Source organism: Stenella coeruleoalba (assembly GCF_951394435.1).
Source record: "Stenella coeruleoalba genome assembly, chromosome: 9".
NCBI classification, from domain to species: Eukaryota; Metazoa; Chordata; class Mammalia; order Artiodactyla; family Delphinidae; genus Stenella; species Stenella coeruleoalba.
Genome location: NC_137155.1, coordinates 9,160,400 through 9,184,838, shown reverse-complemented (window position 1 = coordinate 9,184,838; position 24,439 = coordinate 9,160,400). Strand labels below are relative to the sequence as shown.

At 54.0% G+C, this 24,439-nt stretch overlaps 2 protein-coding genes across 2 annotated transcripts; both read right to left on the bottom strand.

The window, feature by feature from the left end:
- Positions 1-6,735: 6,735 nt before the first annotated feature.
- On the bottom strand, positions 6,736-16,024 carry DDX56 (DEAD-box helicase 56). The gene is made up of 14 exons (XM_079931791.1): positions 15,824-16,024; positions 15,573-15,734; positions 14,840-15,000; positions 14,524-14,694; positions 14,321-14,411; positions 13,491-13,735; positions 13,107-13,226; positions 12,496-12,609; positions 12,304-12,398; positions 11,100-11,173; positions 10,870-10,959; positions 10,066-10,171; positions 7,398-7,471; positions 6,736-6,988 (listed from the first exon to the last, which is right to left on the bottom strand). Exons 1-14 carry the CDS (start codon positions 15,881-15,883, stop codon positions 6,911-6,913), a joined length of 1,641 nt encoding a protein of 546 aa, XP_079787917.1. The 5' UTR covers positions 15,884-16,024; the 3' UTR covers positions 6,736-6,910.
- Positions 16,025-19,815: 3,791 nt separating this feature from the next.
- On the bottom strand, positions 19,816-21,746 carry TMED4 (transmembrane p24 trafficking protein 4). The gene is made up of 5 exons (XM_079931700.1): positions 21,544-21,746; positions 21,241-21,341; positions 21,003-21,128; positions 20,597-20,743; positions 19,816-20,163 (listed from the first exon to the last, which is right to left on the bottom strand). Exons 1-5 carry the CDS (start codon positions 21,668-21,670, stop codon positions 20,014-20,016), a joined length of 651 nt encoding a protein of 216 aa, XP_079787826.1. The 5' UTR covers positions 21,671-21,746; the 3' UTR covers positions 19,816-20,013.
- Positions 21,747-24,439: the final 2,693 nt, after the last annotated feature.

Sequence of the window (24,439 nt, the reverse complement as noted above, 5' to 3'; positions counted from 1 at the left end):
AGAAAGCTCACACACTGTTGGTGGGAATATACACTGGTGCAGCCACTATGGAAAACAGTTTGGCAGCTCCTCAAGAAGTTAAACATGGAATTGCCTTAGGACCCATCAATTCTACTGTACTCCAAGGTATATACCCAAAAGAACTGAAAGCAGGAATAGGTGTACACCAGTGTTCACTGATGCACTATTCACAATAGCCCAAATGTGGAAACAACCCAAGTGTCCATCAACAGATGAATGGATAAAAACGTGGCATATACATGCTTGGAATATTATTCAGTCACAAAAAGATATGAAATTCTGATACATGCTACTACCCGGATGAACTTAAAGACATTATGGTAACTGAAATAAGTCAGACACCAAAGGACAAATACTGTGATTCCACTTATATGAGGACCCTAGAGTGGTCAAATCCATAGAGACAGAAAGTAGAATGATGGTTGCCAGGGGTTCGTGGAGTGGGTCAGAAGTTATTGTTTAACGCGTATTGAGTTTCAGGTTGGGAAGGTGAAGATGTTCTGGAGACAGATGGTGGTGAATTCACAACAGTGTGAATGTACTTTAAATACTTCACACTTCGGCAATGTGGATCGTACACTTAGAATGATTAAGATGGTCAATTTTATGTTATGTATGTTTTACCACAATTTACAAAAAAGAGGGCAGGGCAGGAAGATGGAAGAACTCGGATCCCTGCGGCCATCCAGCTCCAGTTATCCGACCCCTCTTCCTTTACATCCCTGTCATGGGGCTTCTCTTACCGCAGCTAGACGCACCCCTAAGTGATGTGCCCGGAACTCCCTGCTCTCTCTCACCTGGCTCTCAGCATCCCCTACTGGTGCTTTGCAGGGCCCAGTTGATATTTTCAGCCAGATACCTCTTCTTTGTGGGGAATGCCCTGGGCATTGTCGGATTTAACAGCATTCCTCCTTCTACCCACTAGATGCCAGTAGCATCCGCCCCCAGATGTGATGATCTCAACTGTCTCCACTCCTTGCCAGAGGCCGCGTTGGGGCAAATCACCCCAGTTGAGAACCACTGCCCCACGAAGCCTTTGCTAAGCCAGCTAACCTGCCCACTGTTCTCCACGTGTCCTGTGGGTCCCTTGCCCCCAGCTCAGCTGTGACGCCACAAAGGCCCCTCCACGTCTTCCCGATTCCTACCTGTCCTTCACAACTCGCGTCAAATTCTTCAGCGTGGTTGGGACTTTGCCCACCACCCCAGGCCCAGGTGGGCTCTCCATGCTCTAGCCATCCCAGCATTTGGCCTCTCTGTTGCCTTATGTATGTGTTTTGCTCCTGAAAGCTGAGCTCCTGGTTCCTGGGGGCAGGGATATTGCACATATAAGGGTCCAATCTATCCATTTCAGTGAACATATGAGATTGTCTTTCCCTGGGGCCCAGCCGCAGTCAGGAAGCACTGGTGTGGAAGCCAGAAAGCTCAGGGCTGTCTGGTCCTTTGTCCCCATCCCCGGTGGGGCAGCCACCAGCATCTCGGGAGTCTGCTCACCCAGCTTGCTCACACAGCATCTCAGGAGCCTGAGGTGGGGAAGGGCCTGCAGGTCCATGGAGAGGATGGCCCAGGACTATGGCCTGGCCTGGTCTCTGCCCTGAGTCACAGAGGTGACTTGGAGGGAGCGTCCAGCCCATTGCATCGGGGGCAGAGTCCAGCCTGCTTAGCACATCTTTCCTTCCACTTTTAACTGGAACTAGTGCTCAAGAGCCTCAGGCAGGAGAGGGGCTTGTGACAATGAATTACCCTCAAGGTACCAGGGACACTCTCAGGGGAAAAGCTTTTAATGAACATGGGTGAGTCCTGGTTGGGCCCAAGAACCCATTAACAACTTGGCATGGTGCATGCTTCCAAGAGCTCCCAGGCCAGAGTAAAGACCAGGCCCCAGAGACAAGCCTAATGAGGTCAAGGGCAGTATTAGATACTCACCGAGAAAAAAGTGCCCAGCCCAGGCCAAGGATCAGGAAGCCTTCCTGGAGGAAGCCATGCCCAGGCAAGAAAGGTTCCACACTCTAGGGTTGCCAAATTTAGTAAATACAGAGGAAGATGCCCAGCCAGTTCTAAATTTCAGATAAACAACTAATAATTTTTTAGTATGTCACGAATATGGGATGGGACATATCAATACTTAGGCTAGAAAGTTACACCCTTTATCACTGCCCCTCACAGATGAAGATGAGACTCAGAGAAGGGACAGGACACAGCTGGACCTTGGGTTCTAGAGGGGAGCCCACTGATCTGAGCACCCTCCTACTCTGCCACTTAGCTGGCTGGCACTAAGGCTAGCGACTTACTCTCTCTGAGCTGCAGTTTTCCAACCTGTACAATGGGATGGGTGTGTGGACAGTAAAGCTCGCCTCTCAAGGGCTGGTGTGGGGTCCAGCAGCATCGGGCTCCCACAGGAAGGAGGTTATTAGAAATGCAGAATCTCTGGCCCTGCCCCAGACCCGTGGGATGAAACCTGCATTCCGAGAAGCCTCTGCGATCCAGGTGTGCATTCAAGTTTGAGGGCGCTGTGTGCAGAGCTGTCCCATGGGACCCAGGGGCTAGCACAGAGCCAGGCACGGGGCGGGGGGTGCTGGGGCACAGGGCCTCCCAAGCCTTATTGGCTCATCCTACACACAGGGACACTCGGAGAGGGCACTATACACCCACTTACAGCTGAGACCCCAGAGGAGGCCAAGAAAAGCGAGGCGCTTCCCTGGAGGCCGGGCTGGCACATCTCGGTGCCACAGAGGCAGTTCTTGGAGCTGGTCTGAAGGCCTCGGATACACCCGTGCTCTCCAGCTCAGCCGTGCCACGTTGATCTCACTGCTTCTCAGCAGCCTTGAGGATGGATTCATGGGCAAACAGACACTCGAGCTCTGAAGAGGCTCTGAGCTGAGTGAGGTTGAGTCTGCCCAGCGAGGTGCCTGGTGGGAGGCTGGGCAGGGTGACTTTTCCTGCCCAGAAGGATCACGTCTTCTTTTTCCACATAAACATGGCTGTGGTGAACACACGAGAAGTGGCTCTGGGCCCCGCTGAGAAGCAGGACACCCTAAGGCTTTTTTCCGGGGAAGAGGATGGCATTTGGCAGGGGTGCCTCCCTGCACGAATTCAGCTCGATCGACATTGCCTCCCTCCAGGAAAAACTGCCGCTAAAGACCAAAGTCCCCGAGAACAACTAATTCCCCAAAGGCTGAGTCACCGATCCTCAGCAGATGGGGAGAGAATTAGCTGGAATGGGAAATGCACTTGAACTGGTTCGTGCTCTGGGTCCAGAGGTTTCTAGGGACACTCTGTTCTCCCATGCGTTATCGCCGTGGCTAAATCTGATCAGGGCGCTACCCTGCTTCAAATCCACTGGCGCCTTTCGGTATCTTTTGATTTTTTAACATGTGACTATTATCTTTTTAAAATAAATCAGGTTAGTTTTTCAGTCTTTGCCTGTTTTGGTGACGACCACTTTGGTTTTCTTTTCATCCTCAGATGTGCCGGGTTCCCTCCCACCCGGAGCACTTACACACACTGTTCCCTCTCAGAACTGCTGTTCCCCCCACCCTTCCAGTCTCACCTGACTCCTCCAATTGGGTGAGGCCCCAGGTAACCCTCCTGGCACCGTGGACGTCCCAGAAGGGTGCCAGTCTAACCATCAGTGCGCTGGCTGGGGGGCCTGGCCCGCTCCCTCCTGCCCCCAGCCCAGCACCTGCACCTGGCAGCTCCAACAAGCGTTGGCGGAGCAGAAAGGTGCTTCAGGAGTCTGTAGCTTGGGGGAGGTTGGGATGCACTGAAAGCTTGGTTCTTGACCCCTCTAAAGGTCCTCCCATGCAGGGGCTGTGCTCTGTCCAACTCCCCTAGACCCTAGCCCACAGCCAGGAACACAGTGGCACCCATTCAAGCCTACGCGTGGGTGGGAGTAGGCCAGCCAGGGGTGGAGAAAGTCCCTGCACTCTGCTGCCCCCTTTGCCGTAAGCTCTGTGCGTAGCCAGCCTGGAAACGGCTGGAAACAAGCCAAGCTTATCTGTTGCTCAATGAAGCTGAGCTTAAGGCAGACTAATCCCACCTCTTTCCTTCCAAGTCCATATAACCCATCACGTGCACGCCTGTGTCCCAGGGCCTGTCCAGTTCTGTTTTGGACTTGCTTAACGAGGGCACAGGTTTCGGTATCAGATACACAAGTTCAACCTCTGAGGACCTGTTTCCCCACGTGTAAATGGACAGCAGTGCCTCCACCCAAGGCTGTGTGACTGAATGAGACATCCGTACACCTTCCCTCTGCAGACCCAGGGCATGGGGACACACCACTCTCCTCAACCCGCCCAATTCAGATCCCACCAAGTGCCAGGGCCCATTCCAGCTGAGCGAGGGTTATGTAAACACAGCCCAGGGTTATGTAATAAAGTGCCTAGGGTGGCACCTGCCCCACGCTGGTGAGAGCGCCGGCAGCGCTGGCTACTCCTCCGTGGGCGTGGATAGCCGGGCCAGCCCGAGACACCAGAGCAGGCCTGTGCTGACCTCCAAATCCTGCCATCACCTGCCCTGTGACCTTGACGCCAGGTTAAATTCTGAGCCTCAGCCTCCCACCCAGGAATCGGGAGTAGTCTTATGTTAGTAGAATGCTCAGCACGGCTCTCGGCACACAGCCTGCACCCAGCACGCAGCCGCCAAGCCCCAGCTCTGTGCCCAGGTGGGAACACAGCCCAGAGCAGAGGCCCCTTTGAGAAGGAACATCACTGGAGGAACCCGAGGTGCCCACTCTCCTGCATCCGGGCTGACTCTGGGTGTAAGCTCATTGGCCGGGATGCCTGGAGGTGGCAGGCGGAGGAACAAGGAAGGTTACAGTGCGAGGTTGGCACACATCGTAGAGCAGACAGCCTCCTCGATGGCCCGGGCTGTCGTGTCCCCAGGGCCAGGCCTCAGCTGCTCACCTGCCTCGGGCAGCAGGTGGGGAGGTCTGGCAGAGACTGAAGGCAGCAGCCAGGCGGGGGCCGGGAAGCTCTCCAAGGCCGGCTCGTCCCACGCACAGTGACACCCACAACGCTCTTGGTACAGTTCTGGGACCCAGCAGACACTCATAAGCAGCCATCTTTGTTCAGCTCCATTAACCGATCTCCATTAAGGCGCCCGGGCCAGGGCAGACCGCAGGAACGCTGGCTGCATTGCACTGGCCGCTGTTCCACTCACTGATAATCCCAACCGAGCAGCAACCCCTACCACGCACACCCTGGCTCCCTGGAAATCCTCAGAACAGGAGCAGGAAATGTGGAGACCCCAAACCTGAGGTCCCAGCAACCCCAAGTCCCAGCACACCTTAACAGCAGCCAGAGACCCGGGCTCCTCCCGCCATGCAGACCAGATGGCGCTGACGCCTGCTTTTCTTTCTGAAAGAAACTCAAGCACTTTTGACTTTCTTCCCCGGCACAATCCAGGGCACTGAGTCAGCAGCGTCGTGCCTCCTCCAGACAGCAGCTGGGAGGCCCAGATGTGGGTTGGGACCCTCTACTGTTACAGCCTTGCAGCTGAGCTGACAGCAACGGAACAGGGCGTGTGGGCGTCACACTGCCACTCATGCATTTAAAACCCAGGTGGAGTCCGGCCCCCACGAGCTCCTGAGTGGTCCTGAGCTCACACCCAGCTTCTCCTTGGCCTTAACCTTTGCGCCGCCATCGCCACCATGCTAGGCGCCGCTGACCACCGGCGCTCGGTAGCAGCAGCCGCAGTCGCCTGGACCAGCCCTCGAGTCCTCCTGCACCCCACTCCAGTCCCCGGCCCCGCTGCCGCTAGCCAGTCAATTCGCTGCTAATCCCATGGGTCACCTGAGACAGAGGAGGAGTGTGACGCTCGCTGGGTGACATACTTCAGTAAACCAGATACTGACGCTTGGGAATTGCATAAAGGGACGAACATGCTAGTTGGCTATGATCTGGTTCCAGAACGCAAAATCACTGCAGACATGCAGACACTTAAATGATTCTGCTAGTGCAGTTCACATCCTAGAGGTTAAGGTCAAAGCACGACCTCATAAGGAAATCTACCCTAACGTCATCCAGGAACCTAGACGAACTTTAAATGAACTGGGAATCTCCACTCCAGAGGAATTGCGCCTTGACAAAGTGTAAACCCCATGGATGGGCTTCCCAAGGATTTACTGATACTGCTACCTGACTGTAAACAACCCCCTGGAAATACTGATGATAACATACTACCTTACCTGAACAAGTTTTCCTTTTTGAGTACCAAACCATGTAATATATCGATAACTTGGACTTGAATAAAAGGAAAATGAGGTTGAACTGAAACAAACAAACAAACAAACAAAAAACCGCACCCAGGTGTGCTGAACGGAGCAGAGCAGAGAGCAGTTTGGGGAGGAGAGACAGCTGTCCCTGGCTGCCTGAGAGAGTGGAAGGCTGAATTTACAACGTGCCCATATCTGGAGAAAGACCATCTTCCCTGCAGGCGAGAAGTCGTTTCCAAGCTTCAGGGAAGGGAGGCTGTCAGCCTAATCCTAGACAGGAAGGCTGGAGCTGCTGGCGGTTAGGCCAGAGACCCAGAGGAGGGCAGGTGTCTCCTGGGCCCGAAGGCACCAGGTTGCAGCACTGCATGGCTTACCTCTTCTGGCCAAGGAGGCACTGTACACAGCAGGCAGAGAGCCAGGCACTGCTTACCGGAAGTGGTTTCTGATTCCCAAGGTTTCCAGGGATGGCCCCTTCCTACAGGCAGGAGGCACAAACCAGGGCAGCTAGGATTTTTATTCTGTTGTTAAAGGCAAAGCACCACCCTGGCCATAAGTCTAGAGGGCCACAGTGCTGCCTGCCCCGAATCCAGTCCATCCAGTGCGGGAATCAAGCTCCCTCCAGGCTGGGAAGCCTGCTCCACACCCTGTGCTCAGCCCCGGGAGAGGCCCTGGGCAAGCTTAGGAGGGCGCTGCTGTGGGTCCGCGCTTCTCTTCTCTGTGCCTGAAGCTGCGCAGTGGGTTCTGGGTTTTCGCCTTCTGTGGGGGCAAAACTGTGGATTAGCTGTGGCGAGTGGACGTCCGTGTGAGCAAAAGGAGACAGACTCAGAAAAGGGGGTGCCGTTGCCACTTGACAAGCCGTACAGGCCATGAGCCAAGGACAGGAGCTGCTGTGGACACCGCAGGGGCCCACCTTCTACTTCCTGTAGCTTGAAGAATGAGGAGGGCAGTGGGGACAGAACAGCAGGTCCCCCTTTGCTCCTGAAGCTGCCCCGTGGGTGGCCAAGGCAGAGCCCCAGTACCCACAACCTTGATCAGGGGCCTGGAGTTTGGGGCCAGTCCTCGGGACTTCTCCCTCCTGAGGGCAAGGGGCAAGCACATCCTGGCGACAAGGGAGCAAGCTGAGAGGGGAGCCCTGCAGCTGTCACCGAGGCCCCAGGGGACATACCTTGGCCTTCTTAGAGGAAGGGGGCTTCTTCCGCTTCTTGTGAGGGTGGAGGAGGCCGCGAAGAGCAGGAGGAACTGGAAGAGATATCTGGCTCAGCGGCCACTGCCCACCCCGTGCGCCAGCTCCAGCCCCTCTCCTCAGCCAGCGTCTGAGAGCCCGCCAGCTCCACCCTCCAGCTGGCTCCACCCTCCAGCTGGCTCCACCCTCCAGCTGGCTCCACCCTCCAGCTGGCTCCACCCTCCAGCTGGCTCCACCCTCCAGCTGGCTCCACCCTCCAGCTGGCTCCACCCTCCAGCTGGCTCCACCCTCCAGCTGGCTCCACCCTCCAGCTGGCTCCCAGGGTGTTCTCTCCCACTCTGAGCCAGTGCCTGGCACTCCAGTACACACTTAAAATGCCTAAGAACACACGACTATCTATTATCACACATGCACAGGGCCAGAAGAACAGCTATCCCCAGGGGTGGGATTCTGGGGACTTTCACCGTCTAAAACACTTCTTTACAGTATTTAGATTTGTCACAGTAAATGTGTAACAGAGAAAAGAATATGCTGGGGCTTCCCTGGTGGTTCAGTGGTTAAGACTACGCTCTTCGAATGCAAGGGGGGCCCGGGTTAGATCCCTGGTCAGGGACCTAGTTCTGTATGCCGCAACTAAGAGCCCACATGCTGCAACTAAAGATCACGCATGCCACAACGAAGATCCTGCGTGCCACAACTAAGACCCGGTGCAGCCAAATAAGTATTTAAAAAAAAAAAAAAAAAAAGGAAAGAAAATGCTGCTGAAACAAAAAAACCCTACATGTAATTTCTTCCTATGTGGCCCCTCCTCCCATATCCTTCCTCACCTGTCAGGTGCCACCATCACTGCTCGTGACCTGCTACATGATCCCTGGGCTCTGCTGTCACTCCCAACTGCCCAACAGCACAGGGTCCCATCCGGCCAGGCCACACAGGTCCTGACAGGCCTCTGGGCATCACACCGCCACACCCTCCCACGTCACCTTGACCCCTTTAGGTCACACGCTTCTGGCAATGACTTTGCTCCTTTGTGACAGAGAGGATGGAGTTCCCTCCTGAGGCAGGAGATAGATGAGCCCCAGGTTAGCCATTTACAACTAGCCTCCTGTTTACACTTTGAAAATAAAGATGATAATAATAGGAACAGGATAAGCAGCTGGACTTTGTCTCCTGTGGACACCTCAAGGTAACGGGAATGGCAGGAACAGAGAGGGGTTAAGCGCTGCTTAGGTAAAAGATAAGGAAACCACATATTTCCCATTCTTGGGGTCAAGGAGACCTCCCAAACTATGCATGAGCAAACAGTTCCTTAGGGGAGGGGGCGCTAGACCATAATATGGTCTGCTAACCTCCCCAACACCCTCGTGCTGGAATCCATCTTGGCTAAAAGATGCATGCGCACATCCGGCAGGGCCTTGAGTCCAACCAGGTATGGACCTGGAGCCAGATAAAGCAAGATGACTGGCCAGATGAAACTGGAAACCTGCCTCCACAGAAGTGACTTGAAGCACCCCAAAAGCTCCCGGCTGGCTCGTGCTCTCTCTCTCGAGCCCACCCATGTTTCTCTGCACCCACCTTCCCTCCTAATAAAACTTTACTTACCTCACTACTTTTTGCTGAATTTTAAAGAATTGCTGAACTCTTTCTTCAAAGCAGACAAAAGCCAGGGCCCTGCTCCTAGGCACTACTAGTCTCTGGTGGTCTAGGGGCTAGGATACGCCCCTCTCACCATCACGGTCCGAGTTCGACTCCCGCTCAGGGAACTGAGATCCCACCTCAAGCTGCCACTCCCAAGAACACTCCCACCCCCTCTCCCCCCTCCTTTCTCACTCCGCAGACCAGGACCCCGGCTGGTGTCCCCTATAGCTCACTGTCCTGGGGGAAGTTGGTATTTTCCCGTATCTCCTGGATCCTTCCCTTCCACTCGCTGGGGCCTCTCCTGCCACACCTGCCAGTTTATGCCAATCCAGCGGGGTGCTGGGGAAGGGGGTCTGCACTCACCACTCCTCTTCCTTAACCCACTTTAAGCATCTTCAGCATAAAAGTCACACATACTCGTTACCAAAGACACAAGGGACATCGTTACCCAGGTGCAAATGGAGCCAGGCACCTGAACACCTCAGCTGGGCTTTGGCCTCCTCTACATCATAGAAACCATCTCAGGGTCCATTCTTGTCCTCACAGCTGCAACCCAGACATCCCTTGTCCCCACAAGGTCTGTTCTCTGTCCCCTCTGCCAACTGTTCTAGGGACTCCAGCCACCTCCCATCCCCCGGCTTGGCCCGGTCACTAATCCCGAGTCTTCTCCAGCACCAGCAGCACTGCCTCTTACCTGCGACACCCCACCCCCACCCCCGCACCTGGTCACTCCCTTCCACACCCAGGCGGCTGCTTGGCCAGGTACTGGCTCGCACTTTCACTGGGCCAGGCTCTGGGGCGAAAACCCCTGGCCTTGAATGCCCGGTTTCCTGTCTCCCCAACAGAGACAGCAATGCCTACCCAGGAGGCTGTGCGGCTCAGTTCAAGCGAGTGAACAGAGGTGCGTTTGTGTCTGTGTGCATGCTTGCTGCCCAGTCCCCGTGGTCCTGTGTCAGCCCAGTGCACGGCAGCTGAGGGACAAACGCCCACCGCGTCCCCCAGCCCTGCTCACCCAGGTAGTCAGGGACGTGGCCCAGGTGGGGCTTCACCACAGCGGGGTGCAAGGGTAGGTCGTGCCGCAGCAGCTGGAGATCCCTGGGGTTGTCTTCAAAGTACGTCTGGCAGGGGAGAGAAGTGGGCACTGCGGGGTCAGTCCTCCTTCTGCAATTTCACAGGGGAGTTTCTGAACTGGTAATCGGTCTTCCAGAATTTCAAGGGCTAAGGTCTCACACCGCCTTCATCTGTGGTCACCTGGTCCCCCTCCAGAGCCAGCTCCAGACCTGGTTTCTCACCTCCCCTCAAGTGCTCTGCACACATGGGAAGGCATGTGTCCCCATTCCCACTCCCCTTTCTGTGGGGAGGTCAGGAGCCTGCCACACCCTCCTCACTGATCATCACCCCACGGGCCGTCCTGCACTGACACACAAACAGCCGCCTCTTCCTTTTCTGTGTAACACGCACCGCGTGGATGCACCCGACTTGGCTTCCTGCGTCTCTGTGGAGGACTCCCGGGTGTTTCCACCTAGGGAATCATGACGAACACGGGCACACGTGCGACTGTGCACGTCAAGAAAATAAACTCCAGGAGCTGTGATTCTGATGGACACGGCCACTGTCCACCACAGAGGCCAGGCTGACTCACCTCCTAACAGGACAGCTGGCATCCTTCACCCGCTCTTGGCCTGTTTCCTCCCCACCGACCTGCTGAAGGCACAGCTAGCTGTCCAGTTCACTGCCTCTCATGCTCATAGCTGGGCCAGCCTCCTGGAAGGGCGATGTCCTGAAGCCTCGCCCCTCCCTCCCCACGGCCCCTCACCTTGAGCTTCTCGGAGTGCAGAAGCTCCTCCTTGATCTCCTTCAGCCTCGCCTCGCGGATGGCTTGTTTAGTCACTGAGCGCATGGCGTCCTGGGGGCAGACACCGAAGGTCAAGACGGCGGGGCTGTGAGCCAGCCCTCCTGCCGTGCTGGGGTGCTCAGCAGCAAGGGCCTGACGCTGGGTCCTAGAGAAGCTCCGAGCACTCCCGACCCCAGGGGGCCCCCGCTCACCCTGCAGCGGTAGCGGAAGCCCTCGATCTCCTCCATGCGGAACTGGTAGGGAAGCAGGACGGGGGCTCCACTCCCTGTGGAGGAGATGGCAGTGAGGCTCCCCTGGGCTGAATGCTCAGGCTGGGGTCTAGTGGGGGCCTACTGCTTAGAGGTAGGGGTGAGGCACCCCTCACGCTGGGGCGAGGCAGCCGGGGAGCCAGCCCACTCCTTCCCCGCAGTGCACACGTGCGCAAAAACACCTGGGTCTCACGGACAGTTCACAACAGGCGATCCACTCTGCTGTGGCCAGGGCAGCTTGTTGTCCCCACGTCCTGGGTTCCTGTCACATCTCTCAGCCTCAGGACCTGCCCACCCGCCCACTCTCCTCCTTCCAGGCCACTCCAGCCACGAGGTACCCGTGATGACAGCCGCGGAGCACTAAGGAGCACCAGCCCTTTCCGTCAGACCCCGGTCTGTCATAGTAGCGTCCTGGGTCACTCGATGTTTACAAAAGAAGATGGGGCGGGGGGGCGGGGTTTGGCGGTGCAGCAGGGGCTTCACCCATTTCAGGTAAGGAAACCAGGGCACAGAGAAGCAAGGCCCAGAGTCGTCCCTCGATCCGCCGTCACGCAGTGCCCCAGGCCACCTTCTACACAAGCCCAGGGCTCAATGCCAGGCAGTGAGCATGTCCTTTCTCGGCCCATGTGGCGAGCAGCAGTGAGGCCCCACAGGAAGCCCAGGCTGGACCCTCCACCCATAACCTGCTGGATGGTGGAGCAGCCCTGCCCAGCCCCGGCTAGCGTGCCCTTCCTGCAGCCTGGAACGCCGCCTGGCTGCCCCGCTACAGCATGACCTCCCGAAGGCGCCAGCGCAGAAACCCCCCAGCAGCCCCCTCTCCCAGGGTCTCCTCTGAGATGCCACCAGTCCCACCCTGTCTCCCAAACCTCTTCCCTTGGCCCTTCTGCCCCATGAGGCAGAGAATAAACATGACTTTGGCCAATTACACGACGGCTCTGGACCTCAGCTGGCTTGACTGTGAAGGGGGGCAGTGCCTGCCACCCAGGGAAAGGCAAGGACAGGTGGAGCGACATGGCGCACAGCATGGCCAAGTGTGCGGGCGGCTGCTGCTTGTGCCGGTGTCCCTGCTGCCATCACCACCACCGGGTCTACGGTGTCATGGCAGAAGCCTGGCCCTGGCGCAGGCCAGTGAGAGCTGGGCTCTTACCTCCGCTGAGAAGCTCCTCGATCTTGCCCAGATGGGGCTGCTCCGTGGGCAGCACGAAGGTCAAGACGATGCCTGGGTTGTTGGCACGTGCCGTCCTGCAAGGAGAGACGGCCCAGCCCGTGTCTCTGGCTATATGTCCTGCAGTGTGTCCTCCGTCCAGGTGCCCAGCCCGCCACACTCCAGTTCTCCTACCTGCCGGCCCGATGTATGTAGGCCTCGGGGGTGGGGGGGAGATCAAAGTTGAGCACAGCACACACGTGGTGGAAGTCTATGCCGCGGGCCACACCAGCCTCCGGATCAGCGGCCCTGCAGGAAAACGCCCCGACCTCAGACAGACCCCTCCTCTCCTCCAAGGCCATCCATGTTCTCAAGCTCATTTAATCCGCAAAATCTCTACACAAAGCCTTGTATGGAACTACAGGACCCTGACACGTGTAAGACTCTTAAGCATCTGAACTGGAACAGGAACTAGGGTAGTGGGGGCAGTCAAACCGGGCTCTGACCTCAGCTCTGGGGCAACACTGCCCACCGTCAATCCGATAACAATTCCCAGCCAGCCAACCCGTTAGGCAGACAGAGACTGGGGACTCCTCTTTCCCCCTAAGAAAGATCCTTCCCAAAAGTCACAGCCACTGGAGGCTGGGCCACCTCCCCTCACAGGATGATGACGTGCCAACAAACCAGGCAGTCTGGCCCTTCATGCTGCCCATGCAGCACGTGTGTTGGCCCTTCGCTCCCTGCCCCCAAAGGCTGAAAAGCGGGTCTCCCTGGGGAGGGCTGGGAGAAGAGAAGCATGGACTCACCTGTTCCGCTTGGGTCCTTTGCCCCGATGCTTGCCCTTGACTGGAGGCCCCAAAACTTCAGCATCTGTTGCTATGACGCAGTCATAGAAGCCTTGGTTGAACTGTGAGATGATGTGGCACCTGTGGCCCGAGAGCAGACGGAAGTGAGCCCCAAGAGCAGGCTGGAGGTCCCTCTCCTGCCCCCTGCTTGGTCATAACGGTCACCCTTCCTGACTCTTCCCTCTTCTTCAACTCTTCCCCGACTTAATCTTTGTGCCTCAACCTCCTCAAATGAAGATGGAATTACAGTAGGTACCGCAGAGTTGTGACAGATAAAGTCAGCGAGGATCAGTCAAGCCCAGAGCCTGGGCACGATCTTCAACCAAAACATGGGAGATGGCACACCTGGAGCGCAGCGGGAGCTCTCCATTGAGCACACAGGCGGGGATGCTGAACTGCTCCAGGAACAGGCGCAGCCGGTAACTCCGCTCCATTGTGTTAACGAACAGCAGAGACTTTCCCCGAATCAATGACAGTTTGAGCAGGGCATACAGCAACAGAAATTTGTCTTCCTCAGTCTCACAGACCACCTGAAACTGCTGTAACTGGTCTGGCCCTGGCAGCTGGGACTCCTGTAACTTGAGGGTAACCTAGGGGAGGACAGGCCTGTGGTCAGGAAAGAAAAGAAGACAGAAATGCTACTGCAAGCCACTGGCTCACCAACCACAGCACAAACGTGTTAGTGCAGGGCACCGTGGGTCCCCTCCAACTGTGTAATGTAAGAATTCAAAGCATGCTAACCGTTGTAGTGTACAGAGAACATCAAACTACAAAACTACAAACATTTGGGGCACAGAACAAAGAGAAACATGCTATAAATGACTGTAGTGAGGAGAGAGCCCCTATAGCAGCAACCTTCCTGAAGAGTAAAGTTCACATAAGGTGAGAACTTTAGCCCTGCTGCTCAAAGTAGCCTTTGTGCCCCTTGGGGGTCCCTTCTCAGGCTTTAGGCAAAGCATGGTTTGAAGCTCCTAGCGGACATCTGGAGCTACATAGTGATTTTAGGTTGGGGGACAGGGGGATGGTTACAACTACCGGCTTCTAGCACATCAGAACCAGGAATGCTAAACCAATAATTTCCCACCCCAAATAACAAAGGGTTGCTTTGAGAAGGGAGAAGCAAGTCCTTTTGAGTTTCATGTCAACGCCTCTAGATGCTTCCAAAGGGCCCTTACCGGGTTATGCAGTACCAGCTCCTTGAGTGCTTGTACGTCCTCATTAAAAGTAGCTGACATCAGAAAAGCCTGGTAAATCCGGGGCAAGTGACTAAAATGAAACAGAGCCCCATCAGACGCCAGCTCCAAAGCCTCTAACCGTGGCAGATGAACTGCCCCCTCGCTCTAGGTCCTAGTGTCTATTCACAACCCCTTTTCCTTACCAGAGAAGACTCTTGAGTTCCTCCTCAAAGCCAAAGGAGAAAAGAAGATCAGCCTCATCGACCACCAGCAGCTCCAGGGAGTCTTGCAGTTTCAAGTTGTCTTGTTGCAAGTGGTTTAATATGCGGGATGGGGTCCCCACCACTACATCAGGCTTCTCCATCAGTACAGCTCTGCAGGTGGGCAACACCTCAGTATTGGGGAGAGGGTAGCAGCTGGGATCTCACCCTGGATTAGCCCTCTTTCTTGCCGCACACAAACCCAAACCCACATCCCAGTGCAAACTCATTCCCCTACAGCCCTGTTGCTTTCACCCACCTCTGAGAGGCTGAGTCTTCAGCGGCTGAGACATTGGCCACCCGGATGTCTCGAGCACAGTAGGCAGCCAGCTGTTGAATCATGGACTGGGCCTGCCGTGCCAGTTCCTTGGTCGGCACAAGGACAAGGGCTCTCACAGCCTGCTCTACCGCGGGGCCTGTCTGCAAGAGACGAATTAAAGACTTCAGCCGGTCGGTTCGTGTCATCACAGCCACCGCATGCTTCTCTCTACCTCTTCCAGACAATCTGACCCAACTGCTGTGGCTTCCTCACAACAATCCAGTTGTGGTCTGGTCATCCCTTCACTTACTTTACCCACCTCTGAATGTAGATAGAAGACTTTTCCCAGGCACTGACCTCAAATAGGATAACTTACTTCATGGTTACAAAGTTACTTAAAATGTACTAATTACGACATTGGCTTTTCTGGAGGAGAAAATGTGCCTACTTTTCATAGTATAAACAAGAGAAAGCGAGTTACTCAAGATTACACAAAGAACGGTGGTCGCAGGGCCCGGACTTAGAACCCAAGTAACCTGAATCCCAGGCCAGAGCGTTTTACCCCAAAACCACCAGGTTCTCTCAGACCACGCTTCACGGGTAAGAGGTCAAAAGAAAACCCGGTTCTTGGGAAAGACTTGGGTGCGTGCGGGGGGCGGGCACAGCTTTCCAAGAGGGCACAACGCAACTCAGACGCCTGCTGCTCCCTTTCCCGGCCCCTCCCCCGACTCACCGCCTTCTTGTGGAGCAGATGCTGCAGCATCGGAATGGCATAAGCGGCGGTCTTCCCTGAACCCGTGCGGGCCCGAGCCAGGAGGTCCTTCCCCTCCAGGGCCAGTGGGATGGCCTTTTCCTGGATCAGCGTGGGTCGCGACCAGCCCAGGTCGGTGACGGCCTAGAGGAGACAAGGGACGGCTCAGGCGGCGCGCTGCCCTGCCGCCGCCCCTCTCCACGTCAGCCCGGCTCCTCAGCCCTCCCCGGTACCTGTAAGAGCCGGTGGTCCAGGCCCATGTGTTCAAAGCCCAGCGTTTCCGGATCCTCCATGCTGCTGCTCTGTAGTGACAGCGCGCACGCGCGGCAGGAAGAGCACGCGATGACGCGTGGGCTTGTCAGAGCAGCAACCAATCAGCTTCAAAGGAGTCAGCACGTCCCGGAAGTGGGCTTCCGGTGTTACGCGGAGTGCTGCGGCTGCGGTGGCTTGTGCGGCCGGGGGTCTCGGGGAGGGGCGGCGAGGGGCGGCGAGGGGCGGCGAGGGGCGGCGAGGGGCGGCGAGGGGCGGGGACCCTCCCGGGCGGGGACCCTCCCCTCGGGTCCTCGCCGGTTCCCTGACACGACCTCCAAGTGGCGTGCTAGGTTAAGGTTACCAGCTGCAGGGGCAGGCTCGCCCTAGCAGTAATGCCAGCATTAGTTATATTGACAAATACATAAATGTTTAGAGTGTTCGTCTGTGTACTACCTAAGAACAGGCATGCTGCGGGTGGTAGCTTACCACGTTCGGGAAACACTGGTGAGTCCTGCGCCCTTTCCTACCATTATGCATCTGGGAGATCTCTGTCAGGTTTATCTGTAAGCACTAATTGCTCTGCCACCTGCTGTACTCAGGAAAAGTGCACCAGCATATGTGTTCCAGGGCTGTTTGCCTGTAGCAGTGGTGGGAACCGTGGGAATCTGTAACGGGGCAATGGCTTTGAGAGTAGAAAGCGACGCTGGGTGTACCAGCATATAACAGAGGTCACCGAGGCTGGGCTAAGGTTCAGGGCTACAGGCAATCCAAAGGACAGGCCATAGCAATTGGATTGTACAAGGATGAAGGTTGGAAGAATGAGTGGCATAAGAAACAAAAAGGTAGGTTGCTCTGGGGTTCCCAAACCTAGCAGCCCATGTTACCTGCACAGCTTGGTTAAAAATAAGAATTCTTGGGGGTTCCCTGGTGGCCTAGTGGTTAGGATTCTGGGTTTTCACGCGGTGGCCCAGGTTCAATTCCTGTTTGGGGGAACTGAGATCCCACAAGTGGTGCAGCGCGGCCAAAAAAAAGTTTTCTTAGTCCCCACCTGTATTAGTTTCCTATTGCTGCTGTAACAAATTACCATAAACTTAGTGGCTTAACACAAACTTATCTTACGGTTCTGTAGGTCAGCAGTCTGAGGAGGCCTCACTAGGCTGAAATTACAATGTTGGCAGGGCTGCATTCCCTTCTGGAGGCTCGAGAGGAATCATCCCTTTTTTGCCTCTCCCACCTTGGCTTGTGGCCCCCTTCATCTTCAAAGCTGTTAATGGAGGGTTGGATCCTCACCTCACATCACTGCAACTTTCTTTTGCCTCCCTCTTCCATTTTTAAAGAAACTTTGTTATGATATTGGGCCCACCCCAATAATCCAGGATAATCGCCGTATTTTAGAGGCAGATGATAGCAACCTTAATTCCTCTTTGCCATGTTTGGTAACATAGTCACAGGTTTCAGGAATTAGTACATCTAACTGGACATCTTTGGGAGGCTATTATTCTGCCTACCACACCACCCCAAACATAAACCTACTTAAACAGCTGGACCTGAGTGTTGCCCAGGAATCTATATTGACGAGTTTCTCACATGACCCTATAAATCTCCTCTGACGTGGGCCCAGCATGAGAGCCAGAGGTTAGGCTCTGGCTGTTGTTAGGGTGAGAACTGAGAGCAATTCATGCACCACAGGTAAAGTGGGGCTGGGACCAAAAGATGGAGATGGGAACTACCAGTCCGAGTGAGAGCTGGGGACTGGGCCAGGGATGATGGGATCAGTAGAATGGCTCCTACGCCCCACCCCCTTTTTGTGGTAAGGAGGTAGAAGGCTGTTTGATAAGGGTGTTATATAACCTAAGAAAGCAAGACTTTCAGAATGGAATCAAGGTAGTACGGGGGGGGGGGAAGAAAATCACCAGAATTCCTTGGATGTAGCCGAACTTTCAGAAACATCTTCCTAGGCCATAATGTGTCTGAATACCACACACCAGTATGGAAATCCTTCTTTTCCCCATAGCCACCACCTATTAGCCTGTCCTCTGGCAATCGAGATTCCAAGTGCCCATCAGTGTAAAGGTGTGCTATACTCCCACCTTTGTCCTCACTCCACTCCCCTTCCTATCAAAAAATTCACAGGAGGAGAAACTGAGGACACACTGATGTATCAGCATAATTAAGATGCACAGCTGGACAGACTGTTGAAGGCCACCCCAGCTCTTCTGTGTAGTTTCCTGTATTCCCACAGTCCAGGCTCCAGTGTCTGATTAGCTGGCTAGATTCCTAGTAACAGCCACAGAGCAGAAATGTGTTCCCTTCCTGACACATCCCACGGTCCCCAAGAGGCTCAGGCCAGAGGTCCACACGCTGACTAGTTCCAAGGCTACCTGATTTTCCCTGTGTTAATTCTATGAAGACAATTAAGAACTATTTTAAATATCCAAAGAATTTTGGAAGAGTCATTTATGGCATTTCACCTCACTGGACCGTTAACGTGGCCATCCAGAATTAGAATTTTTAAAATATCTACAAAAATATTAAATGACAAAGCCTATACAACTAAATTGCATATACTTTTTTTTTTTTTTTTTGCGGTACACGGGCCTCTCACCGCCGCGGCCTCTCCCGTCCCGGAGCACAGGCTCCGGACGCGCAGGCCCAGCGGCCATGCCCTGCCGCTCCGCGGCACGTGGGATCCTCCCAGACCGGGGCACGAACCCACGTCCCCTGCATCAGCAGGCGGACTCCCAACCACTGCGCCACCAGGGAAGCCCTAAATTGCATATACTTTTATAAGTGAAAGTAGGCACACACGTGGAATAGTATAGAACATAAAGAGAAAAACAAGAAGGGCAGAATTTAGTTTTGTACGTCAGATAAATAATGTATTTTAAGTAAATAAAACCACGAAATAAAACGTCAAGAATGGGCAACTAAGGGCATTAAGCTTTATACAGCAGAAGGGCATGAGGGAAGTACACTAAGATGTGTTTAAATTTATGATTCCAGGGAGCTAAGAAACGGGTACGTAATCTCCTCACAGGATTCCTTGCTGACAGGTCTACTTGGTTGAGCTCTGTGAATGGCTGAGCCACCACCCTGTCCGTTCCCACAACCCCAGAGTCTCCAGTCAGGCCAGGCTCTAGCACCACAAGCCCACATGCTGAAATCCACTCCGGGTCAGCTGCAGAGGCACCCAGACCAAGAGCCTTTCCTCCATTTCCCTTTGTGCCTCCCCTCTGCCCACAGCCTCTTATTTCATTTCAAACACAGCTACTACAACACGCTTTATTTCACTGGAAAAATCTGTATAAAGAACCAAATCTGGTTCCCATGAAGAAAACATTTACCACAGCTTAAATAAACGTTAAGGGAAATGGGAGGGTAAGAGTGCCCTGCCTTGTGCTAGCTCTGTCACTGCCTCAGTCTGAACTCGGGCCCTGTGTGACGGAAATCACAGGTGTCCCAGAGAATTCTCTGCCTGGCCCTCTGATTAGGCCTTGAGAGCAGCTGTCATGTCTGCTTTCTGGCCCTGAGAACTGAAATCCTGAGAGCTGCCATGGTAGTTAGTTATCAAGAATGCATTGGTAAACAATGCAGAAGAGACTGCATTGGTGTTTTCAGCTAGTCACACAAAGGCAGTAACACTTCAACTAGGAAGGAAAATATATAATTTTATCAAAAAATAGTTCTAATATATAGAAAAACATTTCAATCCTCTGGGGCCTTTGCCCCTTATTTACATTCACGAAGCCACTGAGTGAACCCAGGACTGACAGGGGAGCAGTGAGGTGGGGCCTCCTCGGTGGGGCATTTTGGTCGCCTACTTTCTAAGCAGACGAAGAGAGAGGTTAAAGCAGTAGGAGAGACATTTGCTCATTTTGTGACAGGATGGAGAGGAATCACTAGTGGCAAAAGCAGCAAGACAGTCCTGGGTCAGTTCTGACTCCCCACAAACCCCAAGACAGATCTTTGAAAGCTTGGACCAATGTCCTGTGTCCTTGAGAACCAGTGTTGTTAACAAGTGGCTGATCTGAATGCTTTGTTGCCATGGAACCAATGTGGCTTATATTCTTTTTTTCACTGTTTCTTCCCTCAAAATCCAGATGGATAAGGTATTGGGTGGGGAAAGTACCAAACAACTGAGGTGACAGGAAAGGGTCATATGGAGAGGGCACTACACCAGCTTCTTGGCCTCAAAGAAGCTCTTGAGGTGACGCATCTGCCAGATGCCAGTGAGGATGAGGATGGCGGTCTGAGCGATGGACCACCACAGGACTCTCTGGTTGGTGCTCTCACTGATCAGACGGAAGCGCTCTTCACGATACTGCGTAGGACAATGGACGCAGGATTAAATGTGTAGGAGAGACAGTCCCAGCATTTGTGAGGCCCCTCCCTCCTGTGCGACGACTCAATTGTGGGACCAAACGCCTTTTGAAATGCTGCCTCTGGTTCCCCTGGAAGTGCCCCAAGGAAGTGACATGCCGCCCCTCCACAAGCATCTCTGCTAGGACAGAAATCACGCTCTTACCATTTCAGCAAGATCCCAATGTAAAGAGGTAGGCAATGGCTATTGATAACGTGTGAACTGTCCTCTCTACCCTTTATTCTACGGAGCGGAAAAAACGGCTGATAGCCCTTCGTTCCAGTCTTTGAACAGCTGATCTCCCAAGCAGGGAAGGCCCCAGGCAGAAACTTCCAGTAAGTGTAGTGGGTATAAAGGTCAACTGCCATGTCCAAGTACAGTGACATGCCCTTACCCTTTGGTAATCCTGCTCCTTCTGGATCTGTTCCACCTGATCCAGCAACTGGCGGGCTCGGAGCTGCAGCTCTGTCAGTTTATCCTTGGCAGCAATCTCGGGGTAGTTGTTGGCATGCTCCCCGACCTGGATGTCTAGATGCACACGCTAGAAGGAAACAGGGTTGGACCCCAAAGTCGTAAGGTCAGAGACACTCTGTGGTTATGGTGTCTAAGTAGTGGGACCTCCGATGGTCTGTTCCAGGCTATGGAACCCACTCTTGTCCCTGGCTGTGGGACAGAAGGGCAACGTCTATTTCTTGCTTGTGACTGTGCCAGAAAGTGTTACAAATGATAAGGGTAATAAATCAAAATTTTGTAACCAAGTGAGAGATTCTGAGCTATGGCCAAAGAGAAAATTCTCTTACCAGTCTGCCGCCAGCAAAGAGAGCCATCCTGGTAGAGTTGGAGTGCAGGCAGATCTGATGGTCACCAGGAGTGTGGGAAGTGAAGGTGAAGCGGCCCTCTGAGCCATACTGCCGGGACAGCACCACCTGCAGCACAGCAGTCAGTGAAAGCCCCCGCCTCTACTCTGACCTCTCCAAGTGCAAGCTCATGTCTTCTGAGCTCTGCCCACCCCAAGAGCTCTAGTGAAGGTGGCCTTACCTTGCCTTCAGGGTCCTTCACCTCCACATGCATGCCCAGGCCAGGGGTCGAGGGTAGGAAGATCTCCTTCTGCTTATCCCACATTTGGGTGCGGTAGTTCCCTGCGGAGCAGACGGAGCTGTCACAACCTACCTAGTCCGTCTGGCTCCCACGCTCCGCGGGGCGCCGCGGTTCCCAGGACGCCGGGCAGGGGGCACTGCTCCCCCGGCCACGGTCCGGCGTCCACAGGGCGCCGCTAGGAGCGGGGAGCCGGACCGCGTCGGGAGGACACGCAGGGCCCTGTCCACCCTCGCCCCGCCTGACCGATAACCATGGTCTCGTCGGGGATTTCCTCGATGAAGCAGCGCTTTTCGGTCTCGCCGATGTGGAAATAGAGCCCTCGGGCGCCCGGCGCGCACAGCGCGATGAGCAGCAGCGCCAACAACCCCATTGCCCGCCGACGCCCAGCCCCAACACCTGCCAACGCGCGCCCCTCCGCCCAGGGCGCATGCGCGCACCTGCGCCCAGCTCTCAAACGACGCAGCAAGACCCGGCGCAGAATACGCGTGCGCGGTGCCTCCCTCCCTGCGTCCGCTCTGCCCCGCCTCGCGTGCGTCTTCCAGGCCAGGATGCACAGCCGAGGGGAGGGTGCGCACGCGCAGGACGCTCGGGGCTTCCCTCCCGCTCTCTGGCTGCGCAGTCTGTTTGGTCACCGGCCAACGAGCGGTTTATACCCAGTGCGCATGCGCGCGCCTACGCCCCGCTCCCAGTAAACGCGGCACGGCGGAGTGGAGAGTAAGCGTGGACTGACGCCTTCTTTGCGGATCCTGCTTAGAGTTCTGCTGGCCTGCGCCGGGGCTTGTGTCCCAGATCTGGACGGTTGGAGGGCGGGCCCCAGATCTGGAAGATTGGGTCCCCCGGGGCGTCCGGACTCGGGGTCCGCGCAAGGCGGGAAAGTCGGAGCCCAGGGGCCGACGGGCACTTCCCGAGACCCAGGCTGGGCGGGTGGCGGTGTGAGAGCCCTTCTGGCGTGCAGGGGCCTTAGGCGCGTCCGGTGCCGCCTGGAGGAGAGGCCCGCCCGGCCTTTGGAGTCCCTGACCCGGGAGAGGAGGCCTTGCCTGGATGGGGCTGCAGTCCAGCCGACAGGAAACGACATTCCGAGCCAGTGGGGCTCCAACAGGCTTTTAGGTGTTCCTGATTTTAGGAGTTTGTCGGGGTTTTTGCATGCGATGTCGGTGTTGCAGTGGTTATTTTCTGACACTCCCCTGCTAGGGGTACACACTGAAGTATCCACAGATAGTCACCCGGGGGTGCTGACCTGGGAGAGGAGGTGGAGATTGGGCTCCAGGTGAGAGATGTGTGGGAGGAGGGACGATGCGAGACGGTCCAGTTGTCGCTAGACTGCTCCCGAAGGGCGGGGCGAGGCTTGGCGGCGTCTCCGTCTGTGTTCTCCAGCCCGTATTGCTCTCTCAACTTGTCCGACTGCCCATTGTCCCCTAGGTGAAGGTGATATGGGACATGCAGTCCCTTGGACTGCGGGTCTGCTCCACTGGCCCGCAGTGGTCTGGGGCTCAGAGTGGAGAGAAATGTGGAAAAGAACGAAACCTGTCCTCGTGGCTCCTATGGGCCCGTGACAAGTGCAAGTGGGGGCCCATTGCTTGCTCTGCTGCCTGCCTTCCTTGCTAAACACAAAGAAACCCTGTAATAGCGTGCTTAGTGTTGCATATGCTCCTATTTATCGCGTAAGAAATGGGATTGAACCAAAGCAAACATCCTTGTGGAATTAAAGAAGTTTTACAAGGCAAACCTCCCTGAGGAGCAGCTGTTCTGCGGTGAGGATGGAAAATAAGATCTTTTTAAGAAGCTGGAAATTTGGGTTTCAGTATGAAATCTGATTGTTAAATATTAGCCTGTGACTCAACTCTTCTCTAATGGAATGAACAACAAGGCACACAATCTGGCCACATTCAGCAGTCATGTGAACAACATGTGATCTCATACAAATCCAGTGGGGGACAGTCTTCTGGTTTAAGTGACTTAACCTGTTTGCCGGCTCCTCCCTTCAGGTTCTCTGCGTCTTTCTCCTTTCTTTGAACAAACTGGTACAACTTGAGACTGAAGATCTGGGCTAAGAAAATTGAGGAAAAGTATGAGGAAAACTCAGAATGAGTAGGTCCATGAGGGCTGTTTACATCTCCTAGTTACAGCACCCCTCTTTTGGGATGGAGGAAGGTGAAAATCAAACCAGAAAGTTTCTTACTGGGCATGGAATTAGAACAAAGAAAGGTTGAAAATTTGTTTTAAATTTTCTAATAAGAGAATTTGGAAACATAAAAGTAGAATAACTACAATGAACTTTCATATACTCATAAACCAGTTTCAACAACAGTCAAGATTTTGCCTTTCTTATTTCATTTATCCCTTTCTGCATTTTTGTTTCCTCAAGTGTGTTAAAGACTCCCTGGACATCATATAGTTTCACCTATAAATATTTCAGTGTGTCTCTAGCAGAAAAGGACCATTAAAAATACCATTATCATACCCAACACAATTAAAAATCATTCTTTAATAATTCTAATACCTAGTATATATTCAATTCCTCCTCCCTCCCCGTCTCAAAAAACTTTGGATTATTTAATCAGGTCTAAACAGGTCTGCTTACTGCATTCATTGATATATCTCTTAAACCTCTTTTGATACACAGTAGTCCCCCCTTATCCAAGGCGGATACATTCCAAGACCCCCAGTGGATGCTTGAAATGTCAGATAGTACCAAACTCTATATATACCATGTTCTTTTTCTATACATACCTCAGGTAAAGTTTAATTTATAAATTAGGCACAGTGAGAGATTAACAATCACAAAATAGAACAATTATACTTTAACAAGAGTTACGTGAATATGGGCCCTCAAAATATTCTGTTGTACAAATTTAATGCCTCTTCCATCTTAAGTTCTCATCATGCACTGTGGTTATAACTTTTGCAGTTTGAGATTCAACAGCAAAACCAGCATGAATTTCTTTTTTCCTTCTTTAAAATTCCACAGAAGTTTCGTCCTTAACATAGATCTTAGCAACTTCAGCATATGATTTTTTTTCTTATTAAGTCAATAACTTTCACCTTTTCAACTTAAAGAAATTTACGGCTTCTTTTTGGCATATCTGAATTGCCAGCATCACTACTCTTGCACTTTGGGGCCATTATTAATTAAAATAAG